Raw genomic sequence first — 23,930 nt, 5'->3', positions numbered from 1 at the left:
TTTATACTAATGTGTAGATGATGAATAGACACGACGTTTGGGCTTCTAGAGCCTACATAAGAGCTGGTCGGCTTGATAATAATTACATAAACAAAATAAATTCGTATCTCCATAAATACTTATCAGAATCGGATGATCTTTGGATCAATCCTACACCTCTCGACGAGAGGGATCCAATAAAAATATCAGCTGCCATAAATAAACTGATCCACATGGAGTTTGGCCCTAGTTTCCAATTTAACAGAATGAAACCCCAAAGTTGTTATTGATATTTTTGAAAGTGTACAAGGCACTATCGCTTCCGCAAGCACAATAGCTAGTAACAATATTGATAATATGAGAGCCCATGGCTCTATTATATAAAGAGTTGGGAGCAAATCCCAATGAAGAACGACAATGAAAAATGGAACTAGAGCCAATCCAAAGGTAGAGAGATTAATCAAGTGGCATGAGGTGACAATCCCAAAGATAAATTCGAATTTGTTTAGTGGAGCTCTAATGCCAAGTGTAAAAGTCAAATTGTGGCAAGTGGACATAATCTTCTTCTTCCCTTATGTGCCAAATTCGAATTTTATGATGAAATGACAAGTGTATATGGGTGGCAACCCATGTGGGGACAATTTACTACAAAAAATCCCCACCAAATATTCTCCCAAATCCTCCCAAATGTGCATTAACTTCACAAATTCGAATTTCCAAGTAAGCAACTTTCTCATTTAATGCCAAAAATTCGATTTTATTTGAGCACATGTCCTTCCTTGATTTTAGGAGTCCACATCACCTTGGGAATTCAATTTAACTCCTCCATAATTTTCCACCTCATTTCCACAACATTTAGCATGTGTGGATATTTATTTTTCTCCATTTATTTAATTTATGGCTTAATTAATTGCTAGATTTCCCACTAAACTTAGGAAAAGTGAGTTTTGAGGGTTCAAAACACATTTTAAACCCCTCAAAGTGTGTCATAGTAGAAATTTGAGGGTGAGAGGTGCAAATTTAATTACTCATACCCCATAAAACTTCTCTATATATCACTTATTACATTACAAATACAATTTTTATTGCAATTTCCGCAATGCGGAAAATCTAAAAAATTTAAAAATGACTACCTAGACCTAACCAAATTCCACAAAATTTTTTGTGTGATATAGTATGGTAATAAACATTGACTCTAGACACTAAGATGTGTTAGGAGCTCAACCTTCAAACTATCACCCTAGCATTGGGGTAAAATTTGAGTGAAAAAACCCAGAAAATTATCCGCCTCTGAAAAAGAAGAGATAATTAACCAGATAAAAAAAAACTCCAAGGTGTACTCATTTTTTGATCGAGTCCCAACATCCTAGGCCTGTTACATATTCAAAACTCATCATTACTAGTATCACTTATTACAATTCCCCGTAGGGTGTGGAATCTGAGTACAAGAAAGATGATAAGAAATAGAAGTAGAGTTTAAAAAATCTGTTGACTGATGATATCTGATGGTATAAGTGTCTTTTGAATCATCCTTGGCCATGGGGTCTTCATATAATCAGCAGGTGCCACTCTAGTGGTCAACACACGTGATATGGTATTGCTCCCTAGTGAAGCTCTTGTGCCACCTACAAACTTGATAAGACTGTAACCATGTGGAATGACATAGGTGCACCTAGACATGCATTGCACTGGACCATACAACAATGATCACCCCTACCAATGCAATTTCCCATTAAACCATGAGTCCTCAAGAGAGTCCAAAATCCATCCAATCTAGTTAAGGACAAGAGTGCTTGGGTGAAGCTTTCAAGGAAAATGGCATGGTTTGACCAAACAATTGGATATAGACTCAAACTAACAAGACATAGGTTTGGGATGCTTAATACAAGGCCTCACATGGTTCTTACATGGCTTTTGACTTGTGACCTTGGGCTTACAAAGATGGTGAATGTTGCACTAAAAAAAATTATATACCCCTACCGACAAGAGGGGTAACAGGTACCATAAAGAACATTGGTTTCTATTTTCTGATAGTTATGACTAAAGAAGATTGTTTTTGATCACTTGACATGATGCTTCAAACTTCCAGAAGGTCATCTCCATTTCCAATTTATTATATTGCATCTTTCTATTCTATTCAAGCTAACAGAGAAGGATCCTATCATTATCAAGTCCTACATTTCAGGAAACTTCATAAATGGTTGTATTCTTTGTTAGGCTATATTTTAGTCCTATTGTCGCTCAGGTTGTACTGGAATTGCGACAATGAGTTAGGTCGAGCCCAGTCACTCTGATCCCTGACCTCTCCGTTCTAGTTGTCTCCCAACAACATGCTATTGTAATATCCCCAATTTTGTGAGCATGGGAGTTTTAGTAATATTAATTAAAAAGGGGAAATTATTATTGGAGAAAGGTGGCTAGTATTATTTTATCAAAGAATAGTGGCAAATTATTATTTTATTAAATGGTAGAAAAAGTGATTTAGTGGAAAATGGCCCCCACTAATAAAATAATATTAAAAAAAAGAGTCTAGAGGCATGAGGAGAAATTATAAGGAGGATGGACTCATTTTGTGGATGATCTTTTGGTCATTTTACAATTCAAACCTTAGTTCTCTTGCACTATTTAGCCAAGTCAGCCGTGTTGTTTATCACAAGGAATTTCCAAGTGGAAATTCCAATTCTTCCTTCGGTGAACTTAGAGTGTCACCCTAGGAGAGAATTTGGGGAGTTGATTCCGGATCATTGAGAAGCTATTTTACAAGTTTCTTTTAGCTGGTGCTTGCTACTCCAAGGGCGCAAAAGAATTTCATGGGGGATGAGAGAAGCTAGCAATCAGTGGAGTTTTGGCCGAAGAATTTGCAAAGAATTATCCTAAGGGATAACAAGTTTTCCTTGGTGATTTTCAAGGGTTGAGAGTGCTACATTTTAGAGGGACGATTTTGTCTATTCCAGGGCCTATGTAGGGATTTACTGGCAACTTTTGTGCACTTGCAGAGATTAAGAATTTGGGGAGCATTCGAGCTAGGATTTGCTTGGTGATTGAGGGGAGAAATTCACAAGAGTTAGGGAGGATTTCTTGGAGGTAGATTTGGGCCTAATTCAGCAGTATCTAAACTGTGGGGCATTTTCTGGCCAAATTGAGCAATTTGCACTTGTTGGGGGTCACCGGGGGTCGGTGGATTCAACCCAAACACTTTCTGGCTTTTTGTGAGTTTTGTGAGAGGAGGCTAGGATTACTTTTACAGGATTTTTTGAGCACTTTTGAGAGAAGAATTCCTAACTCCATCTAGCAGCCAACAGCATAAATTGTTGGAGGAGGGCATAGTTTACCCTGAGACCATTTCCACCTCTTGGGTCCATGAGATATTTTGGGTTTTGTTGAGCTAGTGGATAGGCCATGTGGCTAATTTCTTAGAATTTTTGGAGCAGTTTGGAGGGCTAAATTAGTAGTTCCTTTCCAACGGCAACAACAATGTTTTTGGGTGGACGTAGATTTGGTACAGAGCCATCCCCAGCATTTAGGTACCATCATATTCACTTCAGATATTGCCTTTCTTGTTGTAGCAAGCCCATGTTCTATATTATTATCTGGTGTACTTACTTCTCGATATTAATAAAATGGCTCAATTATTTGCCTATTTCTTGTGTTTTATTGACTGGTGCCTATGTAGAAAAATTTATTTGATATATCTTAGTTCATGCATCTATTATTTGTTGTAATTTCCAATTTGGAACATTACAGTGGTATCAAAGCATAATTTTGGCCAGTTGTGGGGTAGCCAACAAGATCATGGAATATTTAGGCATGTATACACTATGATGGGTGAACCAAAGACGAATGCATGGCTCAAGGGAGAGTGAGTAGCATTGAGGGAAAAATGACCTTCACCCACTTTGATGGTTTAGCTAGGAGTTCTCTCAAGAAATGGGTATAAGAACTGGACACATATTTCTGGCTAAACCCATGAGGGAGGCAAATGCTATTAGACATGCCACTTTTCACTTGGATGGAGATGCTATGGAATGGTGGTATTGAGGGATGATCCCTTTGGGTCATGCATGTATCACATTCTACATAGAGTTCACATGGAGACTTGTGGAGAGATTCGACCAAGAGGACACCAGACCCCCTTAAAGGGAGTGGACAGGACTAGGACTGTTAGAAAGTGAGACCAGGGGGCATTTCTACTGGTGGAGACTAGGCTTTAGATGTCAGGAGGTTGAGGAGGAGGTTGAGCGGGAGGACACATAGGATGGTGAGGGGCACATCGACATACCGAGTGTGGCACAAGAGTCATCATTGTTGGAGACTTCTTTGATAGCATTAGTTGACACCTTGATGAAGAGAGTAGAGCATACACTCGTAGATCCATTTGTTGATGAGGTATCATTCCCATCTGAGGTGCCAGGTAACACAGAGGTCCTCAAAGCCATGAGTGAGTTTCCGGATAGAAGCCACCTACAATGGCATGGAGAACACACACAAGGATGTGAGCTAGTCATGGAAGGGCGAATTGTGACTAATGATGAGCCCATGGTGGAGGAGGACAAGAAATCATCTTTTGGGCTTGCCATCAATTTAGAGCATATAGATGCATAGACCATTAGTAGAGCCACAATACTTCCAAACAATAGCTCTCTTTGGGCTTATATAGATGGTACTTGCAGCATTGCTAGGATACCTCTGCATAATGGAGAGGGAGATACAAAATTACCCCAACAGATTTTATGTACTGACTAGGTCAGTGTGATGAGGCAAACGGTTCCATGTATGGTTGTTTATGCATTCGATCCCACTCTCAGGGTTGGATGACAAGAGATATTGAGTTGCTATCTGGTGGAGCTAATTAGGAGGTTAGATGCATCCATGGCCACACTTCAGCAGAGGCGAGGTTGTGGATTACTAGAGGGGCTAAAAGGCCAGACTACTATTGGGATCCAGGTGGGATTCTCCATCACATTGTGGAGTCAGTAGGTGATGGTAGTAGCCGCGTGATGGACTTGATGGTTGGGCGCACACATCATTTCATATCCCCTGCAGACATCCTGACAACACTAGTGATAGGATGGATTGAGAGGGGAGCAAGCAAATTTCATGAGTTGTCATGGCATGTTGGGCGTACATGGGATTGTAGGATGATAAACCTACTCTGGTAGGAGTTGGTAGGAGGAGGTGGCATCGGCAGGCTACCAGACAGGTTATTATATTGAGACTATGCTCTCTCACTAGTATATTGGACACAAAAGCTACGGAGGATAGGCTCAGTTGTTTCATTCACATTAGCATGTGAGGAGTTAGGCCTCTTAGGTCTATCTGGGCAGATGAGAACATATAACTTAGATCATGGAGGGCTTACCAGCAGAGTGGTAGTAGAGATGGTGACCATGACAGGATGTGGGATGATGCCTGTGGACTTAGTCTTAGACCTTGATATCTAGGGGTGTATAAGGGTATGCATCAGTATGTGGAGGAGCACAAAGGTGTGCAGTGGTGCACAGTGGTGTGCAGGGTTGTATCGTGGTGTAGGAGCAGTTCACATATCAATGCATTCCCTCATAGAGTGACATACACATCGATATAGGAGGGATACCAGTTGATCCAGGATGATGCAACATCATGTAGCAAGGTTCGGCGGTGCACAAAGATGTGTGACTGGGTGTAGTTGTATGACAGGAGACATGAGGATACATGGTTATATGTAGTAGTGTGTGGGGCTGCATTGCAGACTAAGGGAGTGCTACTAGTAGGGAGATTCTTTGACGAGGATGTCAGGCATGCCATTAAGGTGGACATACCCAGTTTGGGAGAGTGGATTCATCACGAGACAGACCGGGAGCATCCACACGGGTTCTTGATCATACCCATCGGAACCCACGCATCTTCCACTCGTTGGCACAAAATTTAGTTGAGGGGAGCCTTGTTGTGTCGATCCAGACCCACAATGTGGATAACAGTACTTGAGGGATTTCCCTGAGACGACGCTATGAGATTTAGTGCTTCAGGGGCACGATAGATATTCTCCAGTGGAGGAGTAGGGTTAGTGCGTGAGTTGATAGCCATAGGCTAGGAGATGAGGTGATCTTCTGCAGGGGTGGCATACTGTTCATCACTAAGCCTACACCTAGGGAGTTGGTCACGGGGGAGACATGTGCCACTCTTTACACAAGGCATGTCGAGATCCTACATGAGCAGAGGATACCGTGGATGATTGAGGTAGTTTTCCAGTGGGTGTTCAGGCTCGAGATATTGTATTGGCACATTATCAATAGGGTAGATGGCAGAGTTAGTGGTGATGGTTGGAAGGAGCTGGATGGATCCACATACATTGAGTTGATTGCGAGTATCAAACGCCCATTGATTGGCTACATTTAGGGGGTAGCTATATGGCACATGTAGTTTCCAGCGGTCATCAGTATTACGTAGTGGAAGGCACAGGTCAGTTTAGCATGCATCAGATTAGTTCATGATATATGGAGAATATATATTGATTGCATGCAAGGACTAGAGATAAGGCATAGATGGATTCCAACAACTATTAGAGCTATGTCGCAGCAGTTCTAGCTATGGGATCTAGGGATTTAGTTGGTTGATAGATCACTTTGTCTCGTGATGAGTGGATTCATGGTAGAGAGTGATCTAGTTCACTTTTGGGTTGACAGTAAGTTCGCGAAGGATTTCATTGTATGGCAAGCCAAGCTTTCCCTACTGCTTCACAGGTTCAGGGTTAGATTTGGATGGGTAAGGTTTGGCATCATGGAGATGCTTGAGCGGGACGTATTTGGCATTTGTCAGTATTTCACCACTAGGTTCTAGGAGAGAAGGATACAGTGTTACACATGATGGGCAGTCAGTTGTAATCAGAGTGGTGCAACATTGACATTGTGGGACCTTTTTGAGATTAGCATGGGACCCTGGTATAGAGGGATTCATTTATGACAGGATGGTGCGTGAATTCAGGGTGACTCAGTGGCATATTTGGGACCTCGGTATTGTTTGCAGTGACAGTTTTGTCAGTAGAGAGAGGGAGCTCTTGTTCGAGCATTGCTTGAGGATAAGCAGTTTTTGGCGGGGAGGACTGTAATATCCCCAATTTTGTCAGCATGGGAGTCACTAAGGAATTCTACCCAATTTTAGTAATATTAATTAAAAATGGGAAAATATTATTGGAGAAAGGTGGTTAGTATTATTTTATCGGAGAATTGTGGCAAATTATTATTTATTAATTGGTAGCAAAAGTGATTTAGTGGAAAATGGCCCCCACCAATAAAATAATATTAAAAAAAGGAGTCTATAGGCATGAGGAGAAATTATAAAAGGAGGATGGACTCATTTTGTGGATGATATTTTGGTCATTTTATGATTCAAACCTTAGTTCTCTTGAGTTGTTTAGCCAAGTCAACTGTGTTGTTTAGCACAAGGAATTTCCAAGCGAAAATTCCAACTCTTCCTTCATTGAACTTTGAGTGTCACCCTAGTAGAGAATTTGGGGAGTTGATTCCAGATCATTGAGGAGCTATTTTATAAGTTTTTTTTTTTAGTTGGTTCTTGCTACTCCAACGACATAGAAGAATTTTTTGGGGGATGAGAAAAGCTAGCAATCAGTGGAGTTTTCGCCGCAAATTTTGCAAAGAATTATCCTAAGGGATAACAAGTTTTCCTTGGTGATTTGCAGGGGGTGATAGTGCTACATTTTAGAGGGACAATTTTGTTTATTCCAGGGCCTATGCAGGGATTTACTGGCAGCTTTTGTGCACTTACAGAGATTAAGAATTTAAGGAGCATTTGACCTAGGATTTGTTGGTGATTGAGGGGAGAAATTCACAGGAGTTAGGAAAGATTTCTTGGAGTTAGATTTGGGCCTAATTCAATAGTATCTAAACTGTGGGGCGTTTTCTAGCCAAATTGAGCAATTTGCACTTGTTGGGGGTCACCGAGGGTTGGTGGATTCAGCCCAAACCCTTTCTGGGGTTTTGTCAGTTTGGTGACAGGAGGCTAGGATTAATTTTACAGAATTGTCTGAGCAATTTTGAGGGCAGAATTCCTAATTCCATCTAGCAGCCAGTAGCAAAACTTGTTGGAGGAGGGCATAGTTTACTCCGGGACTATTTCCACCTCTCGGGTCCATGAAATATTTTTGGGTTTTGTTGAGTTGGTAGAGTAGTGCATGTAGCTAATTTCTCAAAATTTTTGGAGCAGTTTGGAGGGCTAAATCAACAGTTCCTTTCCAGCGGCAGAAACAATGTTTCTGGGTGGATGCAGATTGGGTAGCAGAGCCATCTCCAACATTTGATTACCATCATATTCACCTGGGATATTACCTTTCTTGTTGTAGCAAGCCCAGGTTCTATCTTATTATTTGATGTACTTAGTTCTCCACATTAATAAAATGACTCTGTTATTTGCCCTATTTCTTGTGTTTTATTGATTGGTGCTTGTGTAGAAAAAATTATTTTCTATAGCTTAGTTCATGCATCTATTATTTGCTGTAAATTTCAATTTGGAACATTACACCTATGGGGGGTAGCCACTATGGAAATGTGAAGATGAAGGACAAGTTGGCAACCAACAAATCCGAGAAACACGATTGAATGACCTAGCTATTTGGTTAATTTTAGCAAGACTTAAAGATTAGATTAGATTTGAATGTGAGAATAGTGCCTTATGGAGTCAACTTCTTGCTTATTACCAATTAAATGCCAAGTAACTGGATAAACAATCGTTGCTTAGATGCTTCACTAACCTAGATGAAGTGCAAGTCCTACAAGCTAGATGAAATGCAAAATCTCGGTTGATATTAAGTTAGATGTGTATTCTATGTATAACCTTCCTACTAACTATTTTGGAACTAGTCTCTAGAGTAGGTTGTGGGATGGAAGCCAACAGGAAGCAAACAAAGGCTTGATTAACGATACCTCCCCCTGTGTTCAAACCACCCAATGCCTTCAGCGCTGTAGAGACTGTGGCTCTGACGACTGCAAGGTCACCGTGTTAATCACTAAAGAGGTGCTAAACCCCTCAAGCTAAATTGAGAAATGATGGCCTTAAATGTCTATCAACCAAGCTTATGCTTGGAGGTAAATTATTAGTGCAACTAGACTTAGAATGAAATGCAAGATGTATTGAGTGAGTCTTGAGTTAAGATTGTTTATGTGATTCAAGTACTTGATGTTGATTATTTTATAACAAGAGAACTTAACAACTTATTGAACGACAATCTTAAACAAGACCAAGTGATCATTGATACAAGTGCCAAGAGCAATAATTCCACAAAATATTGACCAATGAGTGATAATAATGATAGCAAATAATGGAACTTAGAACACTTATCCATTCAATGATTTTCAATATGATATGCCAATGGCAATTATCCAAAGAGACAATAAGATTGCAAGTGTTCTCAGCCAATATTCTTCAACATAAAATAATTATTGGATTTTCCAATCTCCAATCTAACAACAAACAATGATTATTGGAGCTATTCAATGATATTCAATTCTTGATTAAGAACTTCTCAAGATATGCCAATATGCCAAGGAGTTACAATAACCATAAACCAATGATGGCAAAAGAGAACAAGAGCAATTATCCAGTGATTTCTTTTGAGATTAGCAATGTTCTTTAGACAAAAATAATGCCTATTAGATTTCTCAATGTTAATTACCTAAGTAGATCAAGATTCCCAAAGGAACTTGAACCATTCAACACAATGTGATTTGAATTTAGAGTGCTTTAATGAGTGTTATTATTAGCTGTGATTGTTTGAACTTCAACCAAATTGCAACAACAAATGTGTTAGTGCACTTGTAAAAGCCAATGGCAATAATTACACATGAAACTTATCAAATCACTTTAGCAACTTAATATAAGCAAGACTTTTCACCATAAGTAACTATGGAATGGAACATAGAAGCAACAAATAGATGTTATGCCAGCAGTATGTATCTTATGTTTAGAGCACTTCTAGATGCCCAATGCAAGTGAAACAGTCTACCATCAAAACCACTATGCTAAGATTAAGTTCATGAACAATATATGCCTTCTTATGATTCTTATGCCACTGTTAGGATCAGATTTTATTAGACTTATTATGCAGAGATGACAGTCATTAAAACAACTAGATCTGTGCCAAATAATCAATGACCAAATTGCTTAAGTGACTTGCCAATGTGTTAGATGGTTTATCAATTGATTTTATGCCTCTTAGATATGTTTCTTGTCACTGTTAAGAAAATATATGACCGCTGTAGCAAAACAGAGATAAGTAGAGGGTTTAAAAGTGGCAAACCAATGGCCGTAGGCCTAGAAAAAGCTTTCCAAACTTGCCCAATTTTTGTCAATGACCGGAACACCTGCAAACACAAAAATTTGCACCAAATACTTTTGCAAAACATACAAATGTTCAGTCCAAAAAATAAAATGATAACCCACAAAGGCAAATGAGGGCTAGGAAGAGGATAAGAGGCAAGGGAAAGAGGCCCTATAGGCCTGCGATAAGGCAAGGAAGCCCAAATTAGGACTGTGGCTAAGGGCTGGCAAGGCCTATGGTAGAGGTCACAAGGGAATGCTGAGGCCTTAAAAGGCCTGCGGCTAGGCTGCAAGGGCCGGCCGAGGAGGATGGAGGGCAGGGAAGGCTTGTTCAGGCCTGTGACCAAGATTTAGAGGCCTTAATTGGCCCATGACAAGCCCCAAAGGGCTGCTGTCCAGCTCTTGGAATGAGGTTGAGGCCTTGAAGGCTTACAACCATATTTAGAAGGGCCAAAAAACACCCACGACAGGGAGAAAAAGGGGCTGACGACTTAGGAAAAGAGGTTTAGATGGCTAGGATTCAAGAGCACGCTAGGCCTAGAGGCCCTAAAAAGTTTTCAAACCCTCGCCAAAATTTGAATTTGCTTCAGATCTTCAATTTTACTGAAAAATTCTTTAGTTGTTGGCCTTGCAAAAATTCTAGAGACTAGATCTTACCCACAAGGGCCTAGATCTAGCTCTAATCCAACAAATTTTCTTTGATCTCACCTGCACAAATAAAATTACAGATTCCTAAAAACCCAATATATACAAATATTCCAAAACCCCAAAACCCAGCTGCAAAGAAAGGTTAGAAAATTAAAATAAAATTCATTTACAAAAAAATATTTTACAAAAATAATTTACAAATTATTTACAAATATACAAATATACAATGCTTGAGAAAAAGTTTAAAGTGTAGATTTTTTATGAAATGACAATAGCTTGATGTATTTCGAAAAATAAGTGTTAACCACTACCTTAGCAAAGTAAGAAACCGACATAAAATTCTTGGTGCCCAAACAAATCTAGCTTGTGCCAACAGTCTGTAAACTTTGAGCCCAAGGGTTGGGGAACGTGCAAACCCTATATATTTCTTAAGGGAAAATTGTTAGCCCATACAATGAGTCAGATCACCTAAGGTAAGCCCAAAACTTACCAATAGAATGTTCCTATCACATAGAAATGAAATAACAATATATGATATTGAAGCACCATATAGGGAAACATATACCGTACCACAGCTCAATGAGACAAAGACACAATTAATTGAACGCCAAAGTCTTTTATTATAGATTTCAAACGCTCCTAGCAGAACAGTGGCTTCACACCAGCATTACAAAATTACATTTAGATGAGAGTCACTATCATTGTGTCAATAGAAGCAAAAGTCTTCTAATTTATAGAGAAATCCCTCCAAGTGGAAAATAATGGCTAGTTGACTTGATCCTCTTCAAAATAATCTCAATCGCCGATGAATCTTTGATCAAATTTTAATCTTTGTCGTCGAAAATACTTATTTTTGAAGAATTTTCAAATTTCTCATTAAAACCATTTTTTATTAGTTCAAAAATAACTATTTTGAACTAAGTTCCTCAAAAAATTAATTTTGACTTAACCCCCAAGGTCCAAGGGGTCCAAATTTTTTTGAAATTTTCAATATTCCCTTGGTGGAGGACCTCCAAAAATTGACTTTTTTTAGACCCACAAATTTTTCCATCTGGAGAAATTAATTTCTCTAACATTTTAATTTTGACTATGAATTAATTAATTTTCTGGCTTAGGATTTAATTTTAATTTTGTCAGAAAAATTAATTAATTGACTCATGAGGGGATTAATTATTTTTCCACCCTCAAATATTTTAGCCATGGTGTCTAAGTATGAGGGACCACACACTAAAATATTTTTTTCATAAGATTTTACAATAATTCAACCCTTAAAAGGGGAATACCTTTTCATTATAGACCCTCAAAATATTTATCCAATTTTGCAACTTAATATGATCTAGTAGACCAAGTGATTTGTAATAAAATAATTTAGCCAATTAGCTTAAATTATTCCCAAATCACTTTTACAAAAGACTTGACTAAAACACTATGACTCACCTAAGAATTTGACGATAAATTTCACCCTAGCTTTGTAGTTGAGATCAGTGTTGCAGGAAGCGCCCCCCCCCCGGATCCTAGGCCGGAATCGCGTCCCGTACGGAAGCGTTCCGGAAGCGCCCTAGGAAGCGCGATTCCATTTTTTCCGAAGCGCGATTCCAAAATTTTAATGCGCTTCCTGGTTTTTGAGAATGCGGATTGCAATGGAGACAGTTCTGTTATGTATTACAGTGACTCAATGTTATTCCTATCACAGTTTCGATGCTACCTTGTTATTCCTATCACAGTTTCGATGCTACCTTGATTTCGATGCTATTACAGTGATCACACTTCGGTGATATTACAGTGATCACACTTCGGTGATATTACAGTGATCACACTTCAGTGCAGTGATGCAGTCACAGAAACTCGAATTATCTCTGAAATAAAATTTGGGTACCACAGTAAGGTAATGCAGATTAAAGGTTTTGTGCTACCACAGTCTTGGTGCCTCAACAGTAAGAACAGTCATCAATAGATTTTGGTATAACTACAGTGATACAAATTTGGTATCACAACAGTGAGAAAGTTTTCATCACAATAAGAAGATCTTGGTACCTAACACAGTCTCAATGATAAGGGTTCGGTGAGAAGGTTTCACTGTCAAAGTCTTGACGCATAACAATGATATTACAAGGATAAGGACTTTGCATCACATACATAGAAATTCGATCAAGGCACTTCAGAGTTTCGATGATATTATGTAATGCTTAAATCAAAATTTTCCCATTTAATTTTACAATTGAATTGCTAAATTCATGTAATGCCCAAAACAAAATATAATATCCAAATTAAATTTCGAATTTGTTCTAAAATTTACTAACTACAATTTAAGCAAGAAATTTATCAATTTTAATGCACAGACACCTACAGTGGCTCACTTGCTAGATAAATCATAATATGCTCTATGTTTTATGTTTTATAATATGCTTAAATGTTTTATGTTTTATAATATGCTTAAAAATTTGATGTATGTTTGTAATAGCTAGAATATAGATGATTGTTGTACATACTAGTAACTACAATGGAATCATGGATGCCATATCTATCTTGATTTATGCAAAAATATGCATGTTTTCATGTCTTCTACAATTAATTTGGTATTTGGGATGTTTGTTTTGAGTATAAATGCAAAAAAATATAAAAAAATATATATATATAGCAGACGCTTCCGCGGACGCTTCGCTTCCTAGATTTTTGGAAAATGACGCTTCCGCGCTCCGCGCTTCCGCTTCGCTCCCGCTTCGTGCAACATTGGTTGAGATTGAAGAGAAAAACTCTGCCGATCATCCGTGTTTAGAAACACAGATAATCAGTGAGACGAAAAACTTCCTAGGATGAAATTTGTCACTAAAATAATAGGCTTACCTAGGTTGTCACATAAATACACGATCTTACTAGTATCATTTACATTACAAATTTGTAGAATGGGTTTGCAATGACATGACAGACTACTGGTTGATGACCCTGATCTTTTGAAAAATTCGGCACAACTGATTCCTTGGAACTTTGACAAAATGTGTACAACAAGTCCCATATTGGAATGAATTTCCCATGCCTTTGAAGTTTTTTCTTTGTGATAAATCATGTACTTTATAGATCACATGTATAATTTATAGACATGTCTTGCTCAATTCCATGTTTAGATCCTCACTGTTGCCATACTTTTTATTGGGATGTCAAAATGATTATCATGCACAAATTGTTCCCTAACTTTTGCTGGTAGACAAATTTGAGTTTCGAAGGTAGTTTTCACTTCTGCATACTAGTCATGTTAGCATAACTTAACATTAGTCATTAGTTTCAAATAAAAGGTTATAAAAGCCTTGAAAAACTTTTACACCTTCTTTTATTGATCATACATTAGCCATTCCTTGTCGTTTTCATGCCATTGTTGATTCTATAATTTAAACTGTAGGGGGTAGTGAAGAACTTGCCAAAGGCTTGTATATCCTCACAGTCAGATCCAACACAGGTATGAAATATACTCATGATTTTTTTTTGGCATCATTATCTATAAAATTTAGGAAGAATCAGAATTTTTTTCTAACCACATTATGGAATGAAATGGCAGTGCTTCTTTCCACAATATATATTACCACATATCCAGACACCCATATTTGTCTTGAATGCAGCGTATGATACTTGGCAGGTTATTTCATTATTCATCTTTTCTATTTTGAGTTTTAATTCCCTCCATTTGCTATGAAATATCAGTCATTTCTTTATTTGTTCAGGTTAATCATATTTTGGCACCGGACTCAAATGATCCTCGAGATCAATGGCAATATTGCAGGCTAAATTATCTAAATTGCACATCAAGTCAATTGGAGATATTGCAAGGTATCATATCATAATACTTGCTCTTCCATTTTTACTTTTAGTATTCAATGGTAAAGGAACAAAGCACGACCTTTGATATAAAGTAGTACATCAATATTGGAACAAAGTTACATTTTAATTGTTTCCAGGTTTTAGTAAGCAGCTGCTGTTGTTGTGCACAAAAGGAAATGTATTCATAATTATAAGTTTAGAGTAGGCTCTTTTCTTTGATAATTATAGGTTTTATGATTTCGATAAGCCTTGATTTAATTATTGTTCATTTAGTGTAAATAAAATCGTTAGTTTCATTGTAGCATAGGCATGATTGAGCCTTTTAACTTGGTAGGATGGATTTTCTGAACAAACAAAGGCAGAGTTACCCTTGTACCAGACCTTCAATAAAACTCAGGTTATAAACCATCCTTAGAGAATAGTAATGTGGAACAGTTCTGGATGGATTTTTCCCTCCATGAGTGTCCAGATTAACATGATAAAAAATTGAGAGTGTAGGAGCTCACCATTTGGTCCACTGATCCTTTAGCCAAAGTTTACTGGTGATGCCACAAACCATTGAGAATGGCTGTGTGGGGAGTATTAATGATGGCCTTGGGGGTATATATGCTTTTGATTGCAGTGAAGGAAAAGGAATGGATCTTGGGGGAGTTAGAGATGCTACCAACGTGAGAGATGGATTTGTGCCATGAATGAATGTAGCTTTACATCAGGAGTAAGGAGAAGTAGCTTGGTAGGAGTGAAAGGATACTAGACCAAGTGAATGAAAAATGAATTGCAAACCTTCTTCTTGATCCCCTTGAAGTGGTACTATTTCTGATAGAGGATAGTTTGTAAATAATCCACTGTATGAGAAAGTGGTGTCTGCCAAGCAGAATATATATAGTTATTGTGGCCTAATCCAAAACTTTATTCTGCTGAATGAATATAAATCGAAGAACTCTGTTGTCTTGGCACTCAATGGAAATCTAGCCTTGCATGCTTGTTCAAATTCTGCTTGTTACCTCTCAGATTCACACCAAAGGTGCTAAAGTTTTAAGTTACCAGATGTGAACTCAAGGATAACTTAAGAGTGGCCACCCATTTTCACCTCAGTGATGCACTCATAGTCAATGCAGTAATATTTCTCTAGAAAAGGGGGACTTCCCTAAACAACTAAGTCTCAATGAAGGTTAGAATAAGAAAGGATATAGAGATCTATGGCAAATTTGGTTTATATTTATGAATTGAGGATAATTTATTGATTTGAGTTTGGCTAAGAGAACCTATAGAGGGATAGATTTTCTGATTAATAGGTTCAATAAAATGTTGGAATTTCTAAGTATATCTACTAGAAATCCTTCCTGTACTTTCTGATTTATTTCTTCCTACTTGTTCTGTTAATTAACAAGTAATTTACCATGTAAATACTGAAAATAAATACAAGTACAATGTCAACACATACAGATCATCAACTGAAGGAAAAAAAGCACACAAGTGACACCGTTGTTTTTGGACTAATGTCCTCGGAAAAACCCAATGCGGGAACATTGGTGGAGCTATTCAAAGGGTTTTTTTATTATGAAGTTTCAGAATACAACCTGGGTGCCAGATGGCAGAAATGGCTCACCCAACAGAGAATGACCTCGGCAGTAGTACCTCTTAGTTGGAGACAGATATTCCGGCTAAATCACTAGATGAACGATCCCACAGCAACATTGCAACACCTTTGTTGCTCTCTGTCACCCGGATAGGGACTGCATCACCCTATCCAGCTCTCCATCACCAATCTGCCCCACGAAATCTCCCAGCATCAGCCTCTAGGGTCTGCATCAGCCTCTCTGGCCCAACGTCAGCCTATCTAGCCCAGCGTCAGCCTCTCGGGGCTCTGCGTAAGCCTCTGGAGCCTCTTCATCTCCCACGCTGGCCCTCCTCAGGTTCCGCGCAGCTCTTGGCTGCCTCTGCGTGGCCTCTAGCTGGCTCTGCATCAACCGTCTCCCAACTTCTATGCTGATGCTCCCGGTACTCTCTCTGCCTCTCTGCTATTGTATTCAATGCCCCTCAGCTGCAACTCAGATCACTCCTTCGATTTCTTCAGCAAGCCCTGCCCTAGAAAATCGAATTCTTGATCAACTCGGTGTATTCTCTAACTGACCCTCAAGCCTCTTCTTATAATTTTCTCATTGACGATTCAACAACAGAGATTAAGTCCCTAATCAATGGCTAAGATTATATCTAGCTTGATCTATGACTTTTGGACCATTCTAACTTAGTTTTATATTAATTCACATTAATATTTTATTTTCCCTAAGTTTAGACTTAGGGACTCCATTAAAAATATTAATTATTTTAATATCTCCCAAATTGGTTAGGTTCTGCCCAAACCATTGCTAGGTCTTGGATATCTCATGTGCTTTAGCCTCTCCACCAATTTTCATGGCTAGATCACATATGATGCTACCCCAAATAAACACTCCCTCTTAGCAAGGACTGTGCTCTAGTAATACTCCTCACTGAGTATCACTCTGATCATCAGGCATCGGTTCTTGTGCTGATGCTAGGCTTGCTACCCAACATCCTCTGCACTGCTGCGTCATGTACTGCTACCCATGGCCCTACCACTTCCACTGTTGCATCCGTACAATGGCTCCCTTTGCATCCGTGTTGTTTCCCATGGCCCTGTCACTACCACTGTTGCATCTGCACTACATCCCCTCTCATCATGTTGCATCGTGCTGCCCATAGCATTGCCATTGCTAACTGCTGCACTGCAACTCAGTTACTGAGAAGTAAGTAATTGATCTCCCAACTCTGACATCTCCGTCAGACTAGAAACACTCTCAACGTTGAAGCTCCCTCTGTCGCTGTCAAGTGCTCCCTCTCTGACCTCTGCCCTACTACAACACTTCCATGCATCTCACACTGTTGCCTCATGTTGTCCTGGGACTCCTGTACTGTAGCCCTCTTTGTCGCTTCATCCGCATAAGTCTCTATTGACATCTGCCAGTCCTGCTACACCTCTTCGAGGCTCTCGTAGCAAGGTATAATCCAAGAGGTTGGGTACCTCGAGGATCCTACCCCTCATCGCCTATAGTCTGTCAGACTACAACTCGATGTCTCCCCACTTCCTCTCAAGTGGTGCATGAGCACTCATGGCTCAGTCATCATCTGTCTCCACTTATTTCTCTGCACAGCCTTAGTCTTAGAAGCCTCTCCCTTGCTCTTCTTCCTTGGACACTGGCTCGTATAGTGACCTAGTTCCCCACAGTGGAAGCATTTGACCTTGGGAGGTCCTTCTTCTTCTATTTCTCCTGCTTTCCCACAGATGCTAGGGCAACATCCTCCTCTTCCTTCTTGACTATGACCCCCTTGTTGTTGCTTCCTACCTTGGTTAGCCTTCTAATCTCTTCTTGACAAAGAGCCACCCACAATTCCTCCCAATCTGAAAGGGTTGACCTGCCCAGTATGCTCTGGACAAATACCTCCCAATCCTCGGAGACTACGTTCAATGCGGTCCTCACCAACATCTCCTCATCCGGCGTGGCCCCTATGGAAGTCAGGCGTGGCCCCTATGGAAGTCAGTCGGTCCTGGATCTCCTTCAATCAACTGAGGAAGATATCTATCTACTCTCCCTTCTGCATTTGGTATGACCAAAACTAATTTTCAAGTAACATCTTGCTTTTCATAGAAGTATGCTCATACAATTTTGTCAGGGCCTCCCACATCGCATTTGCCGTGTCCTTTTCGGAAATATGTGGCACTACATGGTCCTTGACCCCATCAAGGATGATGCGCTTAGCCCTCGCCATTGCATCCTGTTCAATTTGGACAACTAGGTCCAAACTCCATGTTCTGATGCTCAGATTAAGAGGCTAATATTTTTGTTGGATTCCTCTTTCTGAGAGGTGTAAAATCCATATAAAAATAGTCTTAATCCGATGAGCAGAACTTATATTTTGAATTTATTATTCTTAATAAATTATATGTGCAAGGTCAGCCAGTTTTGTAATGTAGGCTCACATGCACAACAGATGTGTCACACACCCTCATTGATGGATATATATACAGGAAAAGTTGGAGAGAATTTGATCACAACACAACTCACATCTTCCTCTCTCATCATAAAAAGTATGAGCTACCTGGAGGACGAATTTCAGCCACACGTGGGAAGGACGAAGAGGATTTTTCTGCTAGGGTTTCTGCTGCTAGGGTTTCGCAAAAGTTTGACCAGCGTTGACTTTGGTCAACGCTTGGTCCAAACAAGCTGAAAACTTGTGGGAGGTTCGATTTTTGAAGGCCGTACTACCTGGCACAAAAATCGAGGTCAAAGGGTTGACTGTTTTGCTGCTGCGTTGACTTTTAGCTTGCTGCCCCTGCGTTGACTTTTCAGGACAACGTTGACTTTTGTAGAACTGACTTGGGTTGACTCATCTACTGGTTGGAGGGTTGTTGTGACACATGCTGGGCTGGCTGACCAAAGGAGACTTTGCTGGTTGAAGCATCCTGTTGACCGCCGAAACGAACACATACATTTTTCTTGTTTCTGATTTGTCTTCTGTAAGATCTGCTTATATGTTCTATCTGCATTTTGCTTATCTACTTGTATGATTGCTGTGAGAAAAGTGAAATTGCTCTCAGCATAGAACATCTACAAAACTTTACACATCCTCATACTTATCGTTCTCAGCCAGGTCAACTGGGATCGCTATCGTTTTCAAGGCGAAGTGCTTGAGACGATGCCTGTCTAGAATGGACAAGATCCTAGCCTTCTAGACTATGAAGTTCGAAGCTCCGTCGAGTCTGTCCTGATCTCTTAGCCCATTCACTGCCATTTCGCTGCTCCTCTTTCACCTCTTTCAAGTCTCTCTACTTCCCTCCTAGAATTTCTTGGTGTGACTCCCTCTTAGCCTTGATTTCCCTCCTAGAAACCCCTCTGCCAATGTAGAGATGCCCCACTCCGATTGTTAGTGTAGGTGCACCACTGATCCGGATTTCTTAGCTAGAAACCCTTGGCAGCAACTCCTTCCTCCTTGGTCTTGCCCTGTTAGGTACTGTTCTGACCATAGTACCCCACCAGCTTCACTCCGCAACTTACCCACAGCCTCCTATGCCCCAGCAAACTGACGATTAGAGCCTCTAGGCTCTGTGCAATCGCGACACTAGAAAAATCCGCACCTCCTGGTGACGGGCGTTAATCCTTCCTGACTGAGAAAGATGATTGGGTACTATGTAGGTCAGGTCTGCTCCTCTTTTCCATTGTGTTGATCCTCCTCCCGGCTCGAACTGATGACGCAGGCACCGCGTCACCCCTTCCTTGTTGTTTTCCACTAGGAACAACTTCTGTCTCTCAAGACAATGGTTTCTGCTGCTGCCGCTCTGCTCGGTTGATGCCCTTAGTTATCCCGTGATCTGCAACCATGCTCTGATACCATGTTGGAATTTCTAAGTCTATCTGTTAGAAATCCTTCCTATACTTTTTGATTTATTTCTTCCTACTTCTTCTGTTAATTAACAAGTTATTTACCATGTAAATATGGAAAATAAATACAAGTACAATCTCAACACATGCAGATCATCAACTGAAGGAAAAGAAGCACACAAGTGACACCTTTTTTTTGGACTAATGTCCCTAGAAAAACCAAATGCGGGAAAACCAGTGCAACTATTCAGAGGGTTTTATTATTATGTAGTTTCAGAATACAACCTGGGTGCCAGAAATGACTCACCCAATAGAGAATGCCCTTGACAATAGTACCTCTCAGTGGAAGACAAATATTCTGGCTAAATCACAAGATGAACGATCCCACATCAACACTGCAGCACTTCTGCTGCTCTCTGTCACCTGGATAGGGACTGCGTCACCCTATCCAGTTCTCCATCACCAATCTGCCCCACGAAATCTCCCAGCGTCAGCCTCTAGGGTCTGCGTTAGCCTCTCTAGCCCAGCGTCAGCCTCTCTGGCCCAGCGTCAGCCTCTCGGGGCTCCGCGTCAGCCTCTAGAGCCTCTGTGTCTCCCTCGCTAGCCCTCCTCAAGCTCTACGTAGCTCCTAGCTGCCTTTGCGTGGCCTTTTGCTGGCTCTGCATCAACCCTCTCCCGGCCTCTGCACTGATGCTCTCGGTACTCTCTCTGCCTCTCTACTACTGTATTCACTGCCCCTCAGCTACAACTCAGATCAATCCTTCGATTTCCTCAACAAGTCCTGCCCTAGAAAATCGAATTCTTGATCAACTCGATGTATTCTCCAACTGGCCCTCAAGCCTCTTCTTATACTTTTCTCGTTGAAAATTCAACAGCCGAGATTAAGTCCCTAATCAATGCCTAAGATTAGATATGGATTGATCCATGACTTTTGGACCATTCTAACTCAGTTTTATATTTATTCACATTAATATTTTATTTTCTCTAAGTTTAGACTTAGGGACTCCATTAAATATATTAATTATTTTAATATCTCCCAAACTGGTTAGATTCCACCCAAACCATTTATGGGTCTTGGAGATCTCATGTGATTTAGCCTCTCCACCAATTTTCATGGCTATAACACATCCAATGCTACCCCAAATCAACATAAAATGATATAAACTAAATGTAATATGTGGGTACTATTACCCACCACTAGAGGGTGACCCCATAAGAGAATTTTTCTCCCAGATTTGTCTTCAGCCGATAGCCAATAGCCCTTAACAGCCGCTAGTGTAGCCGATGTTGTGCCAGTTGACCTCTACTCCTTGAGCCAATCATATGTCCTCTTGCCCATCTGTCAAGATTGTATGTTTGAAGGTGGGCCATCCAATCCTAAAGGTATGTCTTTCATTGTGAAATCAAGTGCTTATGCTTGTTTTTCTTGGGCACACTTGGATATGGATTGTTGGGTGACTTGGAAGAAGGAAGGGTTTCGATTGTCGTATTGTTCTCTCACCTTAAATGGGGGGTTAGTCCTCCACCCTAGTGTTGTGGGATTTCCCTTATTGGCTTGTAGCTTAAGGATGGGCACATTTGATTTTGGGTAGCATTGGATGTGCTCTAGCTCCAAAATTTTGTGGAGGGGCTAGAACACATGATATCTCCAAGACCCAACAATTATTTGTTGAAATTCCACCGGATTAGGATTTATTAAAATAATTAATATTTTTAATGGGTTCCTAAGTCTAAACTTACGAAAATAAAAATATTAATGGGTATTAATAAGAATATGGGTGAGAAACTTCTAAGTGACGAGGATCAAGTCTGTTTTAATCTTATCCGTTGATTAGGGACTTAATCTTGACCATTGATTCATCAATAGGAATAGTATAAGAGGAGGCTTGAGGGTCAGTTGGAGATACACCATATTGATCTGTCAGTTCGACTTTTCTGTAGCATGGTTTGCTAAGAAAATTGAATAGGTGATCTGAGTTGCAGTGAGAGGGGTAGTAGCATAGAGTTGGATCGGAAGGAAGTTCTGAGCCAATGAGTACTAGGCAGAGAGGCAACATTAGCATCAGAGAGGTAGCATAGAGGCCTACATAGCCGAAGAAGGGGCTCACGCAGGCCAAGAGGGTTCTTGCAGTGGTAGTGCGAGATAATCATTGGAAGTTCAAGATTTCGCTAGGAGTTCGATGTTTTGAGATGGGAGGACTGAAGTCGAAGCCCTTGAAAGCAAATCGATCCAGCAGATAAGTGACGCAGTCTCCCAGAGGCAAGATGTTGGCCCACACAGAGCAGATTGTGCTAGGATTTTCGCAGTCTTGCCGGAGTTAGCCATTCAGTGGATTAGTTGTGCCTTAGAGAATGAGGTAAACCATCGTATGTATTTCTTGCTACCGATATTTCTCTGAACGGTTAGCTAATGTGAGAGGTAACCTATTGTACTCAGATTCTGCTTGCTTAATAATACAAACCCTCTATATGTTGCACCAGTTTTCCCGCATTGGTTTTCTCCAAGGACGCTTGTCCAAAAATAATGGTGTCCCTTGTGTGTTTGTCTCGTATCTATTTCACTTTATGATATGTATGTCAATGTAGTCTGCAGTAGTGTTTTTCATCAATGTTTAAAAAAATTAAATAACTTGTTGAATGTAAAAATAAGTAGGAGATGATAAACCAGTGATTGTAGTAGGATTTTTGATGTGTAGATTCAGAAATTTTCACAGGCACTACTTGGGAAACCCTGATTTTGGTAGTGAGGCCCCGTTTTCACATCTCATATTTTTCAATCCCCTCCACACATTACATGCCCTATTTCATCATCTTCCCTCTGTGGGTCCACAAGGCTATGGTACTCCCCCTTCCCTTGTGCACATGTCTGGGTTGGGCCTAGAATGATGCCCCAGAGGTTGATGCAGCTAACAAAAAGGATAAAAGCATATTGTGGCCACATACAAAAGGAAATAATACCACAAAATGAAAACAATAGCTAGGACAATAAAATCTAGCACGTGGGCAAAAACTAAACATGAGCTTTACCCCTTATTATTATGGCCATCACCCTATTTCCTAGGGCCCCCATGAGTGCCCCTTGCATCATTAAGGAACCCATCCATGTCCCAAACCCTGGTGGGTGATGAACTGCCCCACCTTAAAGAGGTAATCACTACTATATCATACATAGTATGCTCTCATCTTGTGAATCCCCGAGTAGTAAAATAAAAGAAAAATAAAAAAAGGCAAAAGGAAAATGAAGAAGGGTGGAAAAACAAATGTCGGGGTAACACATGTACCATGATTTCTCCCTCCTACATTCATACATCCAAATATGTGGACATCCCTCATCATTACCACCCTTGAGCCCATGGCATTTGGCCTTGAGGCTCTCGTGTCTCAATCCACCTCATCATTACCACCCTTGAGCCCGTGGCATTTGGCCTTGAGGCTCTCGTGTCTCAATCCACCTCATCATTGTCCACATGACAGCTACCACTTGAAGGATGTACCTAAGACATGTATTTCCCTTTATGGGTTGGGAACACCTAATAGGGTTGTTCATTAGCCACTCCTACCTAGGGAGGTAACACCATTACATCCTCAAAGCCCTAAATTTGGAAATGAAACCCATTGTGAAGCCTCATTTGTGCCCTTGATTAACAAGCTTGGGTCACTTAGATGTACTGATGAATTTTTGTACCTGAAGGTGAGGAGATGCATTGGACCTTATGTAGGATTGGCAGATGGTTTCATCATGGGTTGGGCAACTTAGCTGGGGCCCAAGCCCACTAGAGGATCATA

The 23,930-nt window shown here is 40.2% G+C and overlaps 1 protein-coding gene across 1 annotated transcript in view; it reads left to right on the top strand.

Moving 5' to 3' along the window:
* LOC149150230 (pectin acetylesterase 3-like) overlaps window positions 1-23,930 on the top strand; it is a 392,890-nt gene that overhangs the window by 296,467 nt on the left and 72,493 nt on the right. The window contains exons 8-10 of the mRNA XM_089438183.1: window positions 14,330-14,386; window positions 14,486-14,563; window positions 14,649-14,754. Of these exons, the coding sequence (XP_089294309.1) occupies window positions 14,330-14,386; window positions 14,486-14,563; window positions 14,649-14,754 (241 nt within the window). The remainder of the gene's footprint in view (window positions 1-14,329; window positions 14,387-14,485; window positions 14,564-14,648; window positions 14,755-23,930) is intronic.

This window comes from Pinus tabuliformis, chromosome 9 (assembly GCF_031772625.1).
Source record: "Pinus tabuliformis cultivar Carrire ecotype Pingquan chromosome 9, CPIR1, whole genome shotgun sequence".
NCBI classification, from domain to species: Eukaryota; Viridiplantae; Streptophyta; class Pinopsida; order Pinales; family Pinaceae; genus Pinus; species Pinus tabuliformis.
The sequence above is the reverse complement of the archived record's forward strand: the minus strand, read 5'-3'. Positions and strand labels throughout refer to the sequence as shown.